General features: G+C 36.8%; 1 protein-coding gene across 3 annotated transcripts in view; it reads right to left on the reverse strand.

Annotated features, from left to right (window-relative positions):
• The window catches only part of COMMD10 (COMM domain containing 10), a 116,679-nt gene that overhangs the window by 2,814 nt on the left and 92,730 nt on the right, over positions 1 to 21,135 (reverse strand). Inside the window, exon 6 of one of the 3 annotated variants that reach the window (XR_007200942.1) lies at positions 15,505 to 15,530. The exons of 1 other annotated variant lie outside the window; for it this stretch is intronic. Coding sequence is in view for 1 of the 2 variants with exons in the window: in XM_048291782.1 (XP_048147739.1) it covers positions 19,028 to 19,042 (15 nt within the window). In the remaining variant the exon portion in view is untranslated. Of the gene's footprint in view, positions 1 to 15,504; positions 15,531 to 19,012; positions 19,043 to 21,135 lie in introns of those variants that run through there. One more of the 3 variants, XM_048291782.1, reaches the window with a different exon arrangement.

Genomic DNA, 21,135 nt, shown 5'->3' on the forward strand with positions numbered 1-21,135 from the left:
CAGGGAAGTAAAAGCATTTTTAAAGGCTTTCTAACAGCTAAGAAACAAAAAAGAAAGCAAACAAGGGTTTTTTTCAGAAGAGAAAGGGGGTAGAGGAAAGAAGAAAGATACACTTATGGCAAAGGGATCTACCATTTCAGCTGGGACGTTTGTTAGGCATTTGACTTTCTAGAAGGATTTGGGCAATTGAATGGAAGGAATCAAAACTGCAAAGAAGAGGTTCAGAATGAAAGGAATATATATATCTTGAAAGTTTATCACTCAGAATTAATAGTTAGGGTCATTTCTTGAATGATTTCTGGAAGGGCAGTCTGTTGGATTTTGATACGACAGTTTTGCAGTGCCTCCAGAGAGGGGCAGAGAAAGACATCTGACCATCTGATCTCATTTCTCCGATCTTGATGTCTCATGCAAGATGGGCATGTTCTGATACTACTTTAGATCAGCAAGCACAATCAATTCTCTCTCTCTTTTTCTCTGCTAGTCTTTCATATTTTCTAACTACATTAATTACTGTTAGTTAAAAGATAGTGTATGCAAATGAAAGAAGTGCACACCTTTTAATTCAGGTTCTCTTTACACTCAAAAAAACCCACTATGCTTTATGAACAGGATGAGATCTCTCTTCCCATTATTATTTAATAATCATACTCTGATAACTAGGACAAAAATTATGTTGGATTGTGGCAGGCGAATGTCTGTGGAGATTAAAAGAAAGCATGCCATGCTAGGCTATGTTTCTCATCTGGGGTGGGAGTAAGAGTGTCAGCGGGAGAGAGGTGTAACAATCTTGTATGAAATATGTTGTTTATCTGCACTTAATCATCTGCTAAAACACATTTGTTTATATGTGTAAAAACCTAGTACATCTACTACACCACTTCAACATAGAGCAGCATCACAAAAAAACCCATGCAGAAGTATGGCACCAGTCAAAAATGTTATCTTTACTATATTAAATTTCTCACTAGCATGAGTCCCTTAAGGAAGGTGACAAATAATCATTATTATCTGGTCAGGAGTTCCTGTATAAACTACAAAAACACTGTATCATAACCAGATCCATACAAAAAAACCCTACTTCTCAGGTGGCTGATGGTCCCCCATTTTTAGCTGAGATATCCATTATTCACTTACTTGCTTTATTCTGTGTGAACATAAACAAGTGCAATTAAAATTGTGTTCCACAGGACTAGGTTACCACCCAGTTCTTCAATTACTCAGTAAAATTGTCTTAAAAATTACTGTGTAGATAGAATATTGCTAAATCCCCCAGAGCAGGCTAATTCCTAATACACTAAATGGAATTTTACTCAGATAAGCATACAAAATTACAAACCCCAATAATATTTCAACCATAACTAAAACACAGGATGAAAAAAATCGCTTTCAGCTTACTTACTTAATTAAATGTCACTGTGTGCAGACAGAACCTCAACCTGTTTATGAAAAGTACAGCAAAGCTGACTTCTTTTATCTGCACATACAGGTTTTCAGATGTTGCCTCTGATCTAGTATGTGTTTCCCAGATGTAAATAAGAAACCAGCAATTTGCTGGATGTCTAACTTCTTTTCTTCTTTTTATCAAGTGTATCATTCTTTTTTCCTCTTTCCTCTATAAATTTCTTCCCATTCCTCATCTTCACACTACTCTCTCCCCCATTTCTGGCATCCCATTTTCTCTTAGCTGTTATCATCTTCACGTGAAAGAAAACGAAACTGAATTTATTCTCATTGTCACACTTTGTCACTCCAATAATTTTTCTAATTACATCCCAAATTTTGTTGCTGTGCCAGTGTTAAGTCCTAGCTCCTACTCTTAAGAGTTTTAGCCTTGAGGCTGGCAGTTTCATAGCATCAGAGAAATCTAGCCGAGCATGCTATTGTTATGAAGACAAAGAAATCTCTAAAGTACCAAACGTTCATTCTTTGGGCTGCTTTGAAAACACAGAGAAAGGCTGTTTGTCTGATACAATACCCATGAAGGGTGGCAGGGATTGCACTGGAGCAATATGCTTATTGAGCATAGCTAAAGAGTATGTGCAGCATGTTAGCTAAATAAAGTTGCAGTTAAGTTTAATGTGTTCATCTACTGTAAAACATGACAGAGCCCTGCATTTACTACTGGAAAGGTCTGTGTGAATTGCAGGTGTCACCAAGAAAAATCTTTATATCCCCCAAATTCACTGCAAGGAATATGGTAATAAGCTTTCTGAAATGAGTTGTTTAACATGTTTGGCCATGTATTTTAAGTGTTAAAATTAGATTCTAGTGCCATTTTGCCTTCATACGTCTAGATGAAATCTGATTTCATTCCACCTCTTCTCTCACCTCAGGGTTGTATCAATTTACAACTTACAGCCTCCTGAGAACTGTGAAATTCTAATAAGTTTAACTGATTAGGGCTGTTTTCTCCCCTTAAGTATCTTCTCACTTACTGTCTGGTATTATTTTTAAAAATATAACATCTTCATCAGCCTCTAAAACCAAATTTCCTTTGAGGGTAGAAGGGGGGCAGGGAAGAGGAGAGAGAAAGGAGAGGAAAATGAAGATAAAACCTCTGTATTCCCAGTCAATATTAATATGCTATCCTGTCCAAAACAACCATTCTGAATGTCTGGCTAATTCTACAAAATAGCCACAGTCATTTAATATACACTTAGCTTACAATCACCACCAAACAATTAGGCAAATTTTTAGCTGAACATGATCATCAGCATAAAATGATGAAGATACAAGTATACAAGATGTGTAAGAGTCTCCAATTTCCCATTATCTCGGCTAACTATTTTAAACATGAATACCTTCCTGGTGCAAAATATTTCTGTGGAAACCAAGCAAAAAATGTCTCCTTAAAAGACTTCAGAAAGCAGAGGCAAATTTCTGGTTATAACCAAAGGACTGGGTTTTGCTTTTAGGGGTTGGTTTGGTTCCTTGGTCGCTTGGTTGGTTTGGTTTGTTTTACAGTGGGGATGTTTATTTGTTTGGTAGTGTTTTGTTGGTTTTTTTAATACAGTGCTCTAGATATTCCTATTCAATGTACTACTGCAAAAGCCTTATTACTAATGACAGAGTTTTGCAACCTTACCTATTACACAGCTATTCCACACATTTAAGTCCCCAACCCCATGTGTAAGCATAGAGTAATGCACCAGAAGTTATAAATAAAAGCCAAACTTCTGGCTTTAAAGCTGACTTTAATACAAAAAACTGATATTGCTGTTCTCCACTGCAAAGCTATCACTATATCAGTGATGTTGAAAAATAAATGCCAAGTATTTTGAAACAAACAGATGGAGTGATAGGCTGGTTTATATACCTAAAAGTCTACTGATAATGATAATGTTCTGTGACTGAGCACATGTAAAAAAATACAGTATATCCAGCAAAATTTATTAATAGTAACTAAGTGAAGCAACATATATCCCAGTCTTCATATTCTCTAGTATTACCTTTAATACTATCTTGAGCCACATCTCCATTAGGTTTGAGAGAAGAACATTTTCACATTTGCTATGCATTCTCCAATTTATTCCTATTGGACATCCTTAAAATCTCAGATGTAAGAGAAGGTGGACAACAAAGCTAACTAGTTTATGAACAAATTAAGATTCATTCCTAAACAGACCCCAGTTGATTCTTAATAGCCTACATTTCCCTCTGGACCTATCCATTTCTGTGCTACATTAATTCAGACTTCCTTTAAACTGGCTTGGAAAACTATGCATTCACCTAGGCACTTAAAACTTACAGCCCTTTTTCTATTTGTACCTCACAGAATTTATCAAAAAGTTTGAGCTGCTTGGTCAGGAAGATGAATTTTAAGAAGAGCATATGCATTAAAACAGACCAGCATCTCTTAGAAGCACACCTGTTTCTTAACTCTCTGCACATAAGAGATAGTAATTAAACTTCTTCATATTCTTACAGCTGTAGATGGATGTAATTCAGCTCAGGGATTCAGCAAAACACAGGGAGTTAAGTACAGACTAATATATTCCTAATTAAACTTCTTTCACATCACCAAAAAATGTGACCTTCAAACTTCTTTCTTTTTCCAAGCTTATTTCCATTTGCAATACCAAATTATTATTTTTGTAGAGAAAAAAAATCATGTTTTATGACTGAATTACATGCGTTTCAAGTTCCAGTGTGCAACTGTTATAAAATGTAAGATACCAATCCACTCTTTTCCTGACCAATATATCAACATCTAGTTTGTAAATGTACCGCATTCTAACTTTCAAAGTTGCTTTTTTTTTTTCATATAAGCTTAAGAAATTCAAATTCCCTGTGGATTCAGAGAGATCAAGATCTGCATCATACTAAAGATGTCTTTCCCTCTCTTTGCAATCTCTATATAAGTCCCCTAGCCAAAGCTCTGTGTTGATTCCTGAGATCTAACCAACATGTTACTGGAATTGATGGAGATACGTACAGATAAATCTTTAATCTCGCTCCAGCAGATTCAGGATCATTTAAGCACATTTTCATAGAAACTGGTGAGAATAAATTTATTGCCCAGTCTGGTAGTAAGGCAATAGACTCGGCAGGTCTTTGGAGACCTACGGAAGACCTGACATACTCCCAAACTGCAATAAGAAATGTCAGTCATTACCATTTTCATTCCTCCTGTTTCCCTCCATCCTCACAAAAATATCCAGTACTGGCTGGCTGAACTGATGCAAAACTAGAGACAGGAAATAGGACACAACTGCTAAAAAGACACATAGGCTGGGAATATGACAGAGCATTAAAGGCAGACTGGTCCCTTTCTTCACAGTAGGTAAGAAAAATGTTTTTAAAACTGACAGAATTATCTGGGAAAAAAAACCCAAACTACAGTTTTCACCTCACTACACCTTTTCAGAGTAAATACCATCTTGCTAAAGAAAATAAGAGATAGAAAAGCACTGTTTTTTCCAATAGCTGTATCCAGGCAAAGGGTTCCTAGGAATTTACATTCCTATAAATACCATCATTATATTGGTTTTAATGATTCTTTTGCATGGAAAACCTCTCAAAACCAGAAATCCAGAGATGAGGGTTGGCACTTCTGTGCAGATTATGTTAAAAACACTTTTAGAAAAACATCACAGTGAACAAACTCACTTTTTGGAGAAATGGGTGGCAGATGTGCATCAGTGCATGCCTATCACTTAAAAGCATGTCTTTTATAGTGATACTTCCCTGTATGTTGCACCTACAGAAAATGGCTCATAGAAGATCTATTGAAAGGCTGACTTGCTTTATGTCAGTTCTGTATTTTGTATTTACCCTCACATGCCCTTTCCTTCTTTGAAGACAACTATACACACTGCTCAAGCTCCTGACTGATTCCTAGCTAGACTCCACATGGATTCAATCACTAACAGCAAAAAGCATCCATCCACACAAATATCACTATATTCTCAGGACTCAACAGCAAAACATGCGTAATTTCCAACAACAGTATATCCAACAAAACATGTTTAAAAATTGTTTAATATACTGAAAGGTTGCCACAATTACTAAGAATGTCACAGATTAATCTGAGGAACACAGGTTCTAATAATCATTAAGTTCCTGTTTCATCTCTCACCTAATTTTCCAAATTATACTGTAGTCCAAATACTGCAGAAAGCTCTCTGAAGAAGCAATCTTACTAAAAATTAAAAAAAAAAAACAAACAAAAAACCACTCTTTCTTCCTATTAAATTTCACTGTATCAAGTTTGGAAAAAAGAGTTCATGGGAAATCACATACACCCTAATTTTTGCATACTGCTTATACTGTAACTATCAAAATACTTCTTCTTTAGTCAGAACTGTACTGTGATAACTGGTTTTATTCCTCAGAAGTAATTAAATTCTTATCTTTCACATTTTGGTACATCTCATTTGTCACAGAACTTAAGATATTTTAAAAATTAAGTTTAGGAACACTGCAAGGAAAACTAGGCAGTTTTGACTCTGTGTTTCTTTTATTTCGACTAGGGCTAGCACGTAAGTCTTCAAAAACCATGAAGACCAGTGAGTTCAGATTTCTAAAGATAGCTTACAACAAAACTGACACAACAGTCTTACATTCACCTTGAATGATAAGGAATTCACTTTTCTTATTATTATTGTATTCACAGATAACCTCTGCTGAAGAAGGCATAAGCATGCTGCCTTATGCCTCTGCCTAGGCATAAGCATGCTGGTACCAGAAATGCTTTCAAGCTTTTCTGACCTCACATGTTCACCAGATTTGATCACAGCCCTATTAATTTTTAAAAACAACATATCAAAAAGATGTCACGTAGCTATAGTTGTGGAGTATTTTCTCTAATGCAATCAGAAAATAATCAAATTCTAGGAAACTAACAGAACTGAGTGTAAATATTAAGCGCAACATTAGCCTAGTATTGGAATCCACAATTTAAGATTATGAGCTTAAATGGCAAACATTGCACCTTGGGTGTCTTGGAACACCAAAGCTCAGCCTACAGCATCAAAGGCAGACTGAGAAGTATTTGTATCTAGATATACAATGGTCAAAACATCCTACAGCAAGAAGAGCAGCTCAACACCATGTACAGAGTTTTTTAAAGAGCTTCTCACACAGCTTGCTTGCAGCTGAGGTAATTAACCTGGAATTACAAAACCTTTATGTTCTAATCAGTTACATATCTAATACTGGGTATGAAGCAGGACTTAGAGGAAGCTCAAACTGTGATCCTAACCACTCAGGAAGCCACCCCTTTGTTCTCATCTAAAAGCCAGATAAAACCTCCTTTGTCCAAAGAAGAAACCTGGGTTGTTATCATCTGCATCCATATCTAGAGATACAGATGAGACAGAAATACTATATGGTGAAGTCATGCAGATGACTAACATTTTAAGAAGGTTTTATACCTCCATTTAAGAATGGAGGAAGCTGGCATCTTTTTGAATTATTAGTTTCTGAGCCTACCTGGTTCAGTAAGAAACTGCAATGCTGTATTGTATTACCACAAAAAGCCATTCTTTCTGCATCAATGGAATACCTGAAAGTATCTATTGTTTCTACTGAGGCACAAGAAAAGAGGTTGGATAAAAGATGCCAGCAGTGAGAAGAAAGATCTAAGGAAGCTCAAATCCACACGAAATCAATGTAACTGATGTGAAAACACCCTTTCAAAAATCTGCTTAAATATTTACAAAATGTCGAGATTAGATAATTTGTAAATTAGTTCTTTTTGTTTGAAATGGGTCACTCGGAGTATCACCAATTTGGATTTTGTTAGGCAGACCAGCAAAGATAAAATGTTTGGGGCTTTCTTTTTCTGTGCTAAAAGGATGTTAGTGGCTGTCAGTGAGTATGTTTTTGATCTCCAGTGGGCAAATCATTCCAGCAGCTAGCAACTGGGGGCTTGCACACAAATCTCAGCTGTTGAGAAACAGGGAAGTCATGCAGGAATGAGGGATGTCTAGTCCCCAGCAGGATCAAAGACAGAACTCTTAGGGAATAAGGTTGTTTGTAAGGTAATGTATATTTTATCCTTTTAAAAAAAATATTTATTTTTATGAGGAAGTCACCTACTTACAATTTTTACTGTATTCTGAAGGCTGTAATATATCTACAGCTTTTGCTACTATGCTCACAATTTACAAATAAGTGGTGGTATCTCTTCCTTGCTGGAAGCAACCCAGCAAAGCCTTGAATCAGTGCTACCTGTTTGTATCTAGGACACACTGATATCAGAGTGCAAACAAAATTATGTTGCATCACAAGCCTGACCAAGTAAACACCAACATCTCTCAGGCAACATGCCACAGTGCAAAACTGGAAGAGGTCATTAAAACCAAAGTTTCTCAAATTAGACAAGCTTCTCCTTTTTACAAGAATTAGAAAAAGATTATGTGGTCTTTTCTCATTATGACTCCACAAAATTAACAGGAATGTGGAAACAACTATTTACTATGAAGCAGTCAAGCAACAATTTTCTCTTACTTGTCACTTAAGATTACACCCAATCTAATGACACAAAATTAGCTATTTTGGATTTCAGACAATGGAATTTCAGCAATCTTGCTTTGTTACTTTTTCTAACAAGTTACTTAAAGTTTGATGGAGTGGAGTGGTGTGAATTCTCACTGCTTACTGAAAACTGGACAAAGTGCTAAGGACAGAAAGTACAAGTTCTGTGTGTTTTCACATACATCAAAGATGAAATGAGATCTCTCAACCACAGTGTCCTTCAAAGCCAGACTATGAACATAAGTGTAGAAGTAATATCCTCTTGGGAAAGAAAAAAAACAATTTTTGACTAATATAAGCAATTCAAAAGAGGGTATCAAATCCCTTTTTATTTTCTTCAAGTCTGTGTGCTATCTAATTACAGTTCATAGAGGTTGCTTTAAAAGAGAGTGAGCAATATGAAAGCATACAGTACTAGATTTGGATTATTTTAGAGATGGCAGGAGCACAATCCAGTACTCAGGCTGGCTGCAATGGTTTCAATAATTATCAAAACCAAGATACTTTTTATGCTTCTCTCTCAAAATGAATGTGTTTAGCTCCAAATTAATTACATTTTTCTCTTTCAAGACATCACTGCATGATGCAAAACTAAAATGGTAGAGCAAGGAATAAAAAGTGCATGAGGTGTAATCTTTTCACAAAGATAGACACAAGATTAATATTTAAACTAAACTTAATGTCTTTTTTATCTTTCTAACATATGAGTTCTTCAAAGGGAAAAATGGAATAGTAAGATGTTACAGGTCAGTTTGCAAATAGTATTTTCTTAGAATCATACATCATTAATGTTGGAAAAGACCCCCAAAATCATTGAGCCCAATGTTTGACCAAACACCACCATTCCAACTAAACCACAGCACTAAATGCCATATCCAGTCATTTCTTGAACACTTCCCCTACCACCTTTCTGGGCAGTCCATTCCGGTGTTTAACAACCCTTTCCAGGACAAATTTCTTCCTGATGTCCAACATGAACCCCCTCCCCGGAACAGCTGGAGGCCATTTCCTCTTGTCCTGCTGCTAGTTCCCTACCTTTCTACAACCTCCTTTGACACAGCTGTTAGTAGCAAGGCAGTGTCCAGTTGCATTCAACTGGACAAGGCAGTGTCCAGTTGCATTCAGTAAAACTGGTCACTGAAAAGCAGAAAAATGAACTAGAAAAACAAATGGGTAACAGCTGCACTGGTGAACCAGAAAGACAGCCTGATGATCCTAGTCAGGATCAGGGTGACAGCAGTCTTTATGAAAGAGCATATTAAGGGTATCTGTGCTTTCTTACTAGTGTGGCAGAATTAACAGTTGAACACACACTAAAGGGAGAAGCCACTGGATTCAGGTATGAGAAATGTTTTGTGTCAGTTGAAGAAAGTAATTCCAAAACCCTGCACAGAAGATTGAATTGCACAAATTGCAAACCAGTTTCTTTAATGAGAACAAACAGCCTAACACACTTGAGAGCATTATTTTAAAAGGATTAGAACACTATTGTGAAAGAGAATTAACGCTATCTGGATTGTTTTGTTTATCTTGGAGATAAACAGGTTGACTGGTTTACAACCATAAACTAGGCAGAACTCTGTGGTCAGGCAAAGGTTCTGTGGGATCAGAGGCTGCCTAAGAAATACACAGATCCAACAGTTGATTTGCCAGTTGGCAATCCACTTCTCAAACCGATAAACTCAGTACTTGGGGTTTTGTGGCATTGGTCTTGCTAAACCTGAAGCCTACAGAGATATGAAGTTCTAGAATGCAATAACAAAGCCTGATACTACAAGAGAAAGGGTCAACTGAATAAACTGCGTATCTGTATCACCAAGAACTTTGATAAATATTCAAAGTGAGTTTTTTTATTTGAACTAAAATATTTCTCCAGTAGTTGTTCATATTTTCTGTGAGTTGAAAATACTGAAATGTGAAAATAAACACATGGGAGGTCAAAAGCTGCAAGCCATTTAACATTAGCTATCCTTGGTACAACAGTGAATGAAGATCCAGAATATTGAAGATCCAGAAAGACTTTCCATTCCTTTTTTCTTCTGGGAAATAAAACTCTCCTTTCTGAAATACACCCTTCAAGATTAATATGTGAATGACCCGAGATTCTTATCTTAAAACATACTCCATTTTAAGAAGAAGAGAGGGTTTTACCTGCACTAGCAAAAACACAGCCATCAGCCACAGTGATTCTCCTCTGTTCAGCACTCGTAATGCTTCATTTGAGACACTGCATCCAGTCCTGTGCAGCCCCAGTACATGACAGATGTTTGGAAAATGGGGGGAGTTGATCTGAATGGTTATCATCTGGATGAACCAGATGTGAAAAGACACTAGAAGAAGGTTTGCTTAGTTTGTAACAGGGTTAACAATGGGGAATCAATCTAACTGCAGTCCTACTGTCCTGGGGTAATCCCTAATGTTATTGTATTCCATATCTATCTGTGCTCAGAAATTGTCACTGAATCTTTAAGACCCTACAAAGAGAACCCTGCAGGGGAGTGTGCTATTGCAGGTGCTTTTACATTCATCTCTTGCAGGTGGTTTCCTGTTTTTTTCCACATGGTATTTGCTTCACTGGCTGTTTGGTCTTTACTTAAGCAGATATTTTCTCCATTTTGGGTTCTCTTTTCATTTTTGTTTTTGTTTTTTCCCATCTCGGAGAGGCTGCAGTAGGGGTTTTGGGCCGCCCTGAGGAGGATTCTGCAGGTGCCTGCCCACAGTGGAAGCCCTGGCCAGCAGCAGCGCAGCGGCCCCGCTCCGGCCCGAGGCTCCGGTGCCTGAGCAGCAGCGCCCGGCCGGGCACAGAAAACACCGAGTGCCCCGGGCCAGCGGCTTCGCCGGCCGTGCCCGCCCTGCTGGGCCCTCTGTGGGGAGGCTGCCGGCCCTGGAGGAGCCGTCAGGTCTTCGTCTGCTGCTGGACCTGCTCCGTGAGCTCCTGCCTTCCCGGGAGGGACCTGATGCCATCTTGTCCCTTGGTCCTACAAGCCTGAGGCTGTCCCTGCTGGGCAAGGTCTCAGGAAGGGCATTTCCGGCATTTCGGGTCTCTGTCCATGTGGATCATGAGTTTGTAGCAGTTTGCTATCTAGTATTTATGTACTGTTACCGTTTTTATTCTTGCTATTTATTAATTAATTATTTCTAAACTATTGTTTTTTTCACTTACATCTGCTGGTATCTCATTCCTTACTGGTGGGAAGGGATTAGTTGGAATCAAGGACAAAGTCACTCATTTCAGAGTGCCCACCTCTTCAAACTGTCTCAAATCTCTACACCTACATATAACAATTTTAGCATTAAAATGTACCTCTGTGACAGGTGATTTTAATTTATCCTGTTAAATACTAGAGATCTGATCTGTTTAGGGAGTTCACCTCATAACAAAGAATGATGTTTGGCAACAAATAATAACCATCCCTTAGCTGAGGAATTCACAAGAAGTACCATTTCGATCCATTCATGAGCATTCAATTTCTTCAAGTAATTCTCACAGGGAGTTGATCCAAATGACATCCCTAAAAGTTGGCAACCATACCTTTTAAACGGCCACTGTTCTTCACTCTTAAAAGACCTAGATCTGGATGCACAAGTAATTTTAATAGATACTGACTGTTAAGCAGTGAGATGAGCCAGAAAGATGATCTAGGTAACTTTGCAGGAGGCCAGTGAAGTTCACAAGAGACAAGGCTGTTGAATAGTCAGTCTTGTGATCTGAAGACCTACTGGCCTCCTGTGGTTTATCACCACCAGTTTAAAAGTGCTGAAACTGGACTGTGATTAAAGTATTCCAGCACAAACTTCAATAGCTCTGAATAAAACATGCATACAGAGCAAGTATAAGAGTGAATATCCAAAAGGGTCCAGAGCTCTTGGATAAAAAATTGCCACTATTACTCAACTACACCTCTAGATACTACCATTCAGAGCATTACTGGGCCATAAGGCTCTTGGTGTAGAGGCAAAATGCTATGGTCAGATAATACAAGGAGCTAGATTACCTTCAACTGCTAAAATGCATTTAATAGAAAGTCAATACCTTAATTTTGCATTAGTGGTTGCATAGCCCATTCTCTCAGAATCTAAAACAGCATAAAAATGCAAGGCTGGCATAAACTGTATTAGCTGCATATATTCTAGTTAATGTGACAGAATGGCTATCTTGTACCCAACATTACAATTCTTCTGTGAGCAATCTGGCAGTGCAGAGATATAGTACTAATGATTGTGAAATCATGCCTTGACTCCATGGTGTTAACCTAATTGTGAAATTAGACTTTATTTATTTCACAGCTGGGTACTGACTGGCTATGAATTGAACTGAAAATGCTATTTACAGGCCAATATGTAGCAATACTTCCAAGCAAACAAGACTGAAGAGGTGAAGATAGATATCAAAATGGGGCTGTAAATTACCTTGCTGAATGCTCTTACTCAAAAGCTGCCTGGAATATTTCACTACTCTGAAGCCATACCAAAATGAATTTCATAGGGCATTATTCAGATGATAATAATAATAACAATGGTTACTAGAAAATGCTGTATTTTCTACACTACTCTTTAATGCAGCATGGCATCATCTCCCTAATGTTGCGTTTCCTGTACAATACATTTGGCTAACACAGTTTTATGGAAACCAAGAAACACTGACAGAGATTCACATTCAAAACCTACACAAATTAATGAAATTTTAAGGCAATTTACTTTAGTTACTTCATAAAATCCCAGCATCCCACTGCTTCTAGTTGCTGACTACAAAAAGCTCTAAAATCTTCTCTAGTTGAGCAACTACAGCTGAAAGCACAAAATAATGCAAAGATTTAAAAACTAAATTTAACTTTGTCACAAATCATGTTTCCTACCCTGACCACGGTGGTTTAAATGGCTTCACAACCAAGAAAATGTGTGAAATCAATTGTGATTGGGGATTACAAAGAAAGTAATTAGTTCATGCAGATCAATTGAGAAATCAACATAGACCTTAGAAAATGCAGACCTCAGGATCAAGAGTCTGCCAGAGTGGCTTCTGTCCAGCCCTGCCATCACTCTGTGTTCTAGCAACCAGGAGGAAAAGGCAGTCCTGCTTTTGCCATCCCTGTAATACCCAATTAGATGATACCTGGGCTTCAGTAACAGCCTGTCCCTGTATTTCTATGGCAAAAAGCAATTTCAATAGACTACAGTAACAGACCAACATAAAGCCCAGCTATTAAAAAAAATGTACCTACAATCAGCTTATTGCTATGGAATAAGGATTTGACCAGAGTGCTTCACTAGTAACAGATTTTTTTTTTTTTAAATATGCTTTTAAAAAGCCAAGTATAAAACTTAGGTTTTGCAGTGATAAAAACTCTCTGCTCCATCAGTGCAATAAATTTTTTTAACATCTTTAATTTAAGCAAATGTTAAGAATCTCTCACTTGCTTGATGTTAAAGTCTCAAAGTATACTCAGTATTTTTGCCAGTATAGCTACTTCTCAGCAAACTGTAGTAAGTGCTTTATTATTTGTGGGTTTGGGTTTTTTGGTTTTGGGTTTTTTTTTTTTGGGGGGGGGGGGGGGGAAGGAAGGTTTGTAGCTGCTTTCCAGTGAGCTGCAGTGAACATGTTATTTAGGCTTTTTAATTTTTTTTTTTGGGGCCCCCTATCAGGAAGCCTATCCACACTAGATCAGAAATGTTTCCTTTTGCACTACCACTATCTAGTAGCAAAGGAAAAAATCTTGCCCTAGAACCTCTGGGTAGATATTAGGTGCATATATGCAGCATTCATTACTTAAAATCTCATACTGTGTTCTTTAAAACATTTTTTTCACTTCAAGCTTTTTTGAATAACAGGGAGGAAAAATGTTGAAGCGGGGATTACTGCAACAAGCATATTTCAAACCAGGAGTCCCGTGGAAACGAAGTATATATGGACAGATTCATGGTAGATGTTTCAGAGATGTTTATTTCTCCAGCCGCATGGCCGGGGCTCAGCTCAGGAACTCCGCAGTCACGGGACCCGAAGGTCCTTCCCACACCGGGGAACACAAACCAACCAATGGGGAATGAGGCTGACCAGGGGCAGGGAAACCCCGTGTCTGTCCCCCAGGGCCCCTCTCCCAGGGCTCCATGGCAGGGGGAGGAGACCCCAACAGAAAAAGGCACCCAAAATAAATAAACTCATTGTAGAGATGATTTCTAACAAAAATGAAATATGCTCAAGGGCATCCACATTTTATGTAAATGCTTAGCATGAAATTATTTTATTATGGTTAAGATAAATATCAGTGGACAAAAGTGGGGAATGGAACAGGGTAAAAGTATCAGTTTTTATTGTATTAATTCAACTAATACTACACCAGTGTAGACTAGAAGAGCTACAATTGTGTACACAAGTGTATAAAAATGTACACAAGTGAGCTTTCCAGCATCCATGAGAACTTACCAAAGGCACACTACATTTGTTCACAGGTTTGTGTGTCGTCTGCAGCACAGCATGAGATTAGACTGGCTATACAGTCTAATGCTTTCTTGGTAAGTTTACCTAGCTCTGATGTTCAGTTCTCCCTTTTGCAGAAAGATGAAATGACTTGCCAAGACTTCTGCTGACTTCATTTTCCTCTTGATCCTCAACACTAACAGCTGAAGTTTTAAAAGTGGCACTTCTGAAAAAACTTAGGAGACTGTAAGAGTGGTAACTTGCCTCATACATAATCTCCTACTAGCAGTTTATATTTTTTACTAGGAGTAAAGTGCAGATCTGAATAAATCAGTAAATTCAGTTTCCTCATGTTGTAATGAAGAGCTGTAACACCTTGATTCTTCAGACATTTTTATGTATTTTCAATCCAAATCTGGACATCTTTTGCATGAGAGATGATGTGAACTTCTATACTACCTAGATGCTACTTTCATAGTCCAACAGAAAGTAGTAAGTCACACGACGTATTTCTAAAAAAAACCCTCATCCCTACAATACAAAAAAGTTTCTATCAAAAAATTAAGTGAAACCTTATTTGAAAATTACTTGCTTTTCAAATAATCCAATTAACACACAGGTTTTAGGCAAATCCGTCCATTTCAAAAGACAATTAATATCTCTGCACAGAACATTAAGTCTTACATGGCCATAGGAGCACCAACACTTAAGTTCAATACTGTACCATCTTGCTAGAGGGAAAAAGTAGAGTAGTTCTTTTGTAAACGCTATTAAAAATGTATGAGATATTTTTTGGTTTGGAAAATTTAATTTTTTTAATCCATAACCCTTAAATGTCACACACACTGAAAACCCACACGCATTCTAAGCAAAGCAGATCAGAAGCAGGCAGCATATATTAATAACAATGGAGCTATTAGCATGGAATCAGAATGCCAGTCTTAACATGAGCAGGTCACATGTCTTGTACAGCAAGCAGACTGACAGTACAAATTTTCTCAATATGCAAACCTTTTGTCCCAAACTACTTTTGTGAAAATTGTGACACGTGCATTTTATACAGTCAGGATAAAACAAGTAAGTGTCATTATTTTTATAACACATACCTGTATTTGGTTTTGCCCAAGTAGAACTGACAGAGAACAGAAAAAAAAATTAAATAGGGAAAAAATTACCATTAAACAAAACTAAGATATAAAATGCTTTTTTTTTCCTGTATTAGAAATTATTTCAAAAAGAGACTTTGACGCATGTTACAGGAATATCTAGTAATACTATGGAAGCTAGAGATACAATCTTGGAGAAGGAAGCCATTTTCATCATAGAATCACAGACTGGCTTGTGTTGGAAGGAACCCTAAGCGTCATCTCGTTCCAACCTCTCTGCAGTGGGCAAGGATGTCATTCACTGGATCAGGTTGCTCAGGAACCCATCCAACCTGGCCTTGAATATTTCCAGGGATAGAAAGTGCAACGGATTTTCTTTTTGCAATATTAGAAAATCAAAGAATTATGAAAAACACAGGCATATTTGATGCTTGACTCCATTCCTAATCCAAGTTGATCCTAAAGCCCTCTACAAACTTTTCAAACTTGAAATCACCTCAGTGGTCCAGAGAGAAACACCTTTTGTCATGTTCTGCTAACCAGAATTTCAATTCCATTTAAATTCCACCAATTTCAATTGATAATCACTCTTCAGACTTTCTCTTCTCCCTTTATGCATTTGCAGGTTAAGTATTTCAAACACTTTGGTATTGCTGTCAAAAGTCCTTGAAACTACCTGTTGAAACAGTGTGTCTGGCCCTCAAAAGTCGTCAAATACGAATTTATTTTTCACAGATCTACTTACATTATCAAAAGAACCCTTCTATCATGTCTTTAATTGACAACATAAACTTGGAAATACACTCTTGGTCATTAAAATTTTTGTTTGGTGTTACAGAATTAGACCAAACTGGTGCTTCAGTTTAATTCTATCTCAGAACACAAAACCTGACCAATTCTCAAGCAAGTCACCCCATGGGTCAAAATGCCAGAAATTATGGAACAAAGATTTGGAATGAAAAATGTAAAGGAAATATGCCAGAAAAGTTTCCTTTAAAAGATAATTAGCTTTCCAGATTAAAAAATATATAATACTTTCAGATTTCTTCTGTTTCACTGTGAACCCAATGGCTTTAAAGGCAGTATCTGTGCGTTCCCATCAGGCACCCTTTCAGAATTCAATTTGATTTCTTGAGTCTTATGTGAATTTGTCTATAAACCTCAACAGACCTCTATTCATAAGCTTGTCCCATCTTTCCTTAAATTCACATAAAAAGTTTGCAACCGCAATTTTGGGCACAGCTTTCCAAAGGATTATTGTTTACATGACCGTACCAACATTTTAGCTTCAATTAAAAACACTTCCTAGTGTATCAGCTCAATTTATAAAGTTAGTATGAGTCAATGACAGTTGTATTGCTAATCTCTAAATGCCTTCCCTCCATCTGTTAATTGTCATGCCATTGTCAAATTGAGGGGAACATATTAAGTTGCTGCTTAAAGGTTTTTCTGCATTTTATCCACTCAGCTTTAGAATGATACTGTTTTATAATGCAATAACGAGGAATTTGCCTGAACTCCCAAAGCACTCTAACTCTCAGTTCTGTTTCCTTCCACTTTTATTCCAGTTTCGCTTTACTGAAGAATCTAGTTTTCTCTCTATACACAGAACTCTCAGTTTGTGAGGTCTTCCCTTCCTTTCAGGAAAAAAAACATGCTTAACTCCAGGAATACGCAGAATATGACTTTGAAATGTGAATGAACTTTAGAAAAGAATGATTTCCTGCTTTTAGTTCTATTTTCAAAAGTAAGAATCCATGTGAGTAAAGAAAAAAATATGATGATGATGATGATTATGAAATTACATTGGTAATGAAACAGAATTATTGCTCACCACCAACCCTCTTGCAAACAGGCATTTTTTTCTACAATATTTTTTTCAACATCTGGATAATTCCTTCAATTTTGAATTCCCATTCCTGAAGTCCCCTTTTTTATAAAATGGTTGCTGTTCTTTCGAATTAGGAATTCCAGAACATTATATTATTTTTAAGTAAACACAAAATACAGTCATTGATTCAATCGTAGTTTCTGCAGATTTAGTACATATTGTTTCTTCAACACTTGCACTTTTCAAATTTAAGAACCCAATGATCCCTTTTTCTATCACATATTGGATAAAAATAAATGTGTTAACTATTAATAAAATTACAATTACAGCAAAAATACAAAAAATCTTATTCAGACTACAAAAAGGATGTAACTGATTTATTTTTTTGCTGCTGAAGTGCCTACTGCTTCTCTAGATGGTAAAATACTTTTACTTCCTTGCGCAACCCCCTTGTGCAAGGTTATCACTTCAATTCATCTACTCACTCCTTTTATTTCATTAAAATGTAGTCTGCTGCTCTACTGTAGAAGTTCCCAATCTGCTGCTAAACACTAGACTTTGCCTAAACATGTCTAAATGTGCTTCAAGATTTCATACAGCTTTAGGTGACAGCAGATTAAAGTAAAAAAGGATTTCCACCTAGACAAATCTGATAATGACTTTCTATCGTTGTCAACTGTTTATCAGCTTATGTTAAAAGACAGCTGATTTCTATGCATATGCAACTGGTTAAAGCAGCACAGTTCAAGAGAGTTCAGCTGACATACTTTTATCCATAAGAAGCAAACTGGGTCATGTGAGTCAACTTTTCAAATCCACAAAGACTTTCAGGCAGAAGAATGTAGTTGCATGTTATATTCTCGTAATAGCTTAGCCTCTTCAAACCATTACAAAGCTGGGTATGCATCTGCATGGTAGGAAGCACTATCCCAAAACTGAATGTGCAACAGGTTTTCTTTCTTCTACCAACATTTCAGAGTTTTTTCAATAAAAAAGCAACAACTTGTCTAAATTTAGTAAGTAAAAGAATTCATAGTTCTTGAAAAGTATTTAATCCCAAATACACTTTATAGCACACAAAATACTTTTTAGAGCATTAATACTCATTAAATTGCTTTATGTTTTTACAACAATCAAGAACACTTTATTACTGGATTGGGGGTTGTTTTGTTTGTTGCAGGGGTTCTGTTTGGTTGGTTGGTTCTTTGTTTTAGAATCTAAGCAGCTAAAATTTTATCTAAAGGAATATGGGTAGACCCTTCAAATTTCTTAGTCACAGATGGAGTTTACTGTAAGCTAAACAAGAATAATATTGGAACATTCACATATGTCAACATTTAAATCCAATTTATTTACTTTCTAAGGTTGTATTTTTTTCCCCACCATAAGCAGTGTGATGTCCTTCACCAAGGCTTCTACTTATCATGTAAAACTTCTAATTAAGAACAAAGAAATATTTTCATAACATTTAACATAATTCTGTGATTTTTGTTGGCAATTGTATTAACGTAACTCTAATTAACTCTAAGGTTTTTGATAAATATATATGTCCACTGCTTTTTTATAGAACTAAACAACAGGCAAGCTTATTATTTTCCTAATATAAAAAAAAAAAAAAAAAAAAAGACAAGAACACTATAAAGCCAAAATTTACTGTAATGACTTGATGAATCTTGAGTCGTAAAATAACACTCAATGTTTAGTGCTCTGCAGGAAAGCAGAGAAATGAGACGTAAAAGAGGAAAAAAGTCTACAAGACATACTCTGCATATAGGGAAATATTTTAAGATGCTGAAAGTGATTTTCTCTCTCTGAGTATGTGTCACAGCATTTTTCAGGAACAGTATCTACACCTAAGTAATTGTTAACATTAGCATAACAGTTTTAAATTCGTTTTGATTCAAGTCTGTTATGCTCACAGAATTCAGCACAACAGAAGTACAGTTCCAGCTGAAGATCTTGCTTTGTCTCCTCAGCTCCCTTTGCAAGAGTCTCAAGCACAGGCTGCAGAGACAATCTTTGTTCTTCATTTAGCCACCTCTCCTTGTTGACAGCTTTGTTTTTTGATTTTTGTCTTTACAGCAATGAAGAAAACAAAGATCATGTTGAATGAACCTTATTGCCTTGGTCCTTCTGTATAGAAGTAGTTTAGTATTTGATAACTCGCAAATTTACTGGCACTTGTGTAACAAAAACCAGCTCAACATTTGGACAGCTTATGATTTCACAGTGCATCTGCAGAGGTCATACATAATACATACTTTTCTGAGGTTTGTCCAAATAAAAGGAACTGAACAAACGGCAATCTGAGCTGATGACATTGACGTAATCATAGCTGGAAAATGTAATGCTGCACTGAATATGTCAAAATTATATTGCAATAGCCAGTTTGAATATTTAGAAAGTTCAACAAATCCAGTGCCCATATATGCAGAGAAATATTATATATAGTATTCTACATCATCAAGCACAAAGTGTACACGGCGTTCAGAAAGAGAAAGGGAATACAGATCCTAAGGAGTACTGAGAACTTTGTATTTAACACCACATCACTGGTATAATGCTACACCGCAAAATGCAGAGAAGAGTGGTCAGTACAAAGGCAGGGAGAAAATTAGAAGTAATTAATTATTGAGATGCTTGGAGATGGTTTACCTCAGCACCCCCAAATTTCTTCAAAGTGCAGGATTCCTTAAGTTTATTACAGAGCATAAATACAACAGGAGCTTAAATGCGACTGAGAGAGAAAGAAGAGGGTAAAAGAACATTGGAAAGAAAACAAATGGACATAAATTAGCCAAATATTCACCTCAAATCGAAATGAAGATTCCTGAACACTGTGACAGAGAAGCCTGGAAGAGTCTTGCCATCAAAGTAACGGGGAAAAAAATCTGAATTAATTTTATAATGAAGATCAGAGAACTTACAAAGGTGCTATATGACAGAGCAATCTAATGAAAGCAAGGAAATAATAGCAGATGTTTAGCTCCAGATTCTTAAATTCTCACCTAAAGAGTGATGCACCCTAAATCAAGAAGACATCTCTGAGTGCTATATCACTAAACATATTAGTTTCTCAAAGCATGCTAAATATTAAGCCAGATCAAAAATAAATCAAAAATCCACTGGATATTGACAGCTACAGTCAGCTAGTGCCACAAGCCTCCACTGCAACTTAAAATCATGATGCTCAAAACAAGCAAGCAGCCACCAACATACCTTACTCTCTCCCCACTGATTGCAATGCTGTTGCCAATATGACCCAAGATGACATAAAGCTTTCAGTTCTACATCCAACACATCATCAATACCAACATGTACCTTAACTTTATCACACCTACAAAATCCCAGAAGTAGGCTTTCTACTACTGTGAAGTGACAGAATAGTGTATCAGATTCTCAGTCCATTTGTTTATTTTGCTTCAGTATATGTGACAGCTTGCAAGATAAAAATCCACTCTGCCCAGACTCTCAGTTTTGTGTACCATGCCCGAGATGATGTGTACTCTAAGCAGCATCTCTCCCACACCTAATTTTCCAGCAAACATCCTAAACAACGTTAGACTCAGTGATGTCAGAAATAGCTTCAGGGAATATTGTGTATTGTCACTGTGAAACAGGCACAGCAGGTTACTTCAGAGAATAATCTTTTTCATTAAAATTTTAAGAAGTGAAATATCATTAGATGATTCATTCCCTGCAATCTGTATTGTTTTGTAAAATAATTGAAAAAGGAGTTCATTGACCCATGTTTTACTTTTTTTTCCCCTCTAATTCTCTTGGGTGCAGAGGAAAGAAAG

The sequence above is a fragment of the Corvus hawaiiensis genome, chromosome Z (assembly GCF_020740725.1).
Source record: "Corvus hawaiiensis isolate bCorHaw1 chromosome Z, bCorHaw1.pri.cur, whole genome shotgun sequence".
Taxonomy (NCBI): domain Eukaryota; kingdom Metazoa; phylum Chordata; class Aves; order Passeriformes; family Corvidae; genus Corvus; species Corvus hawaiiensis.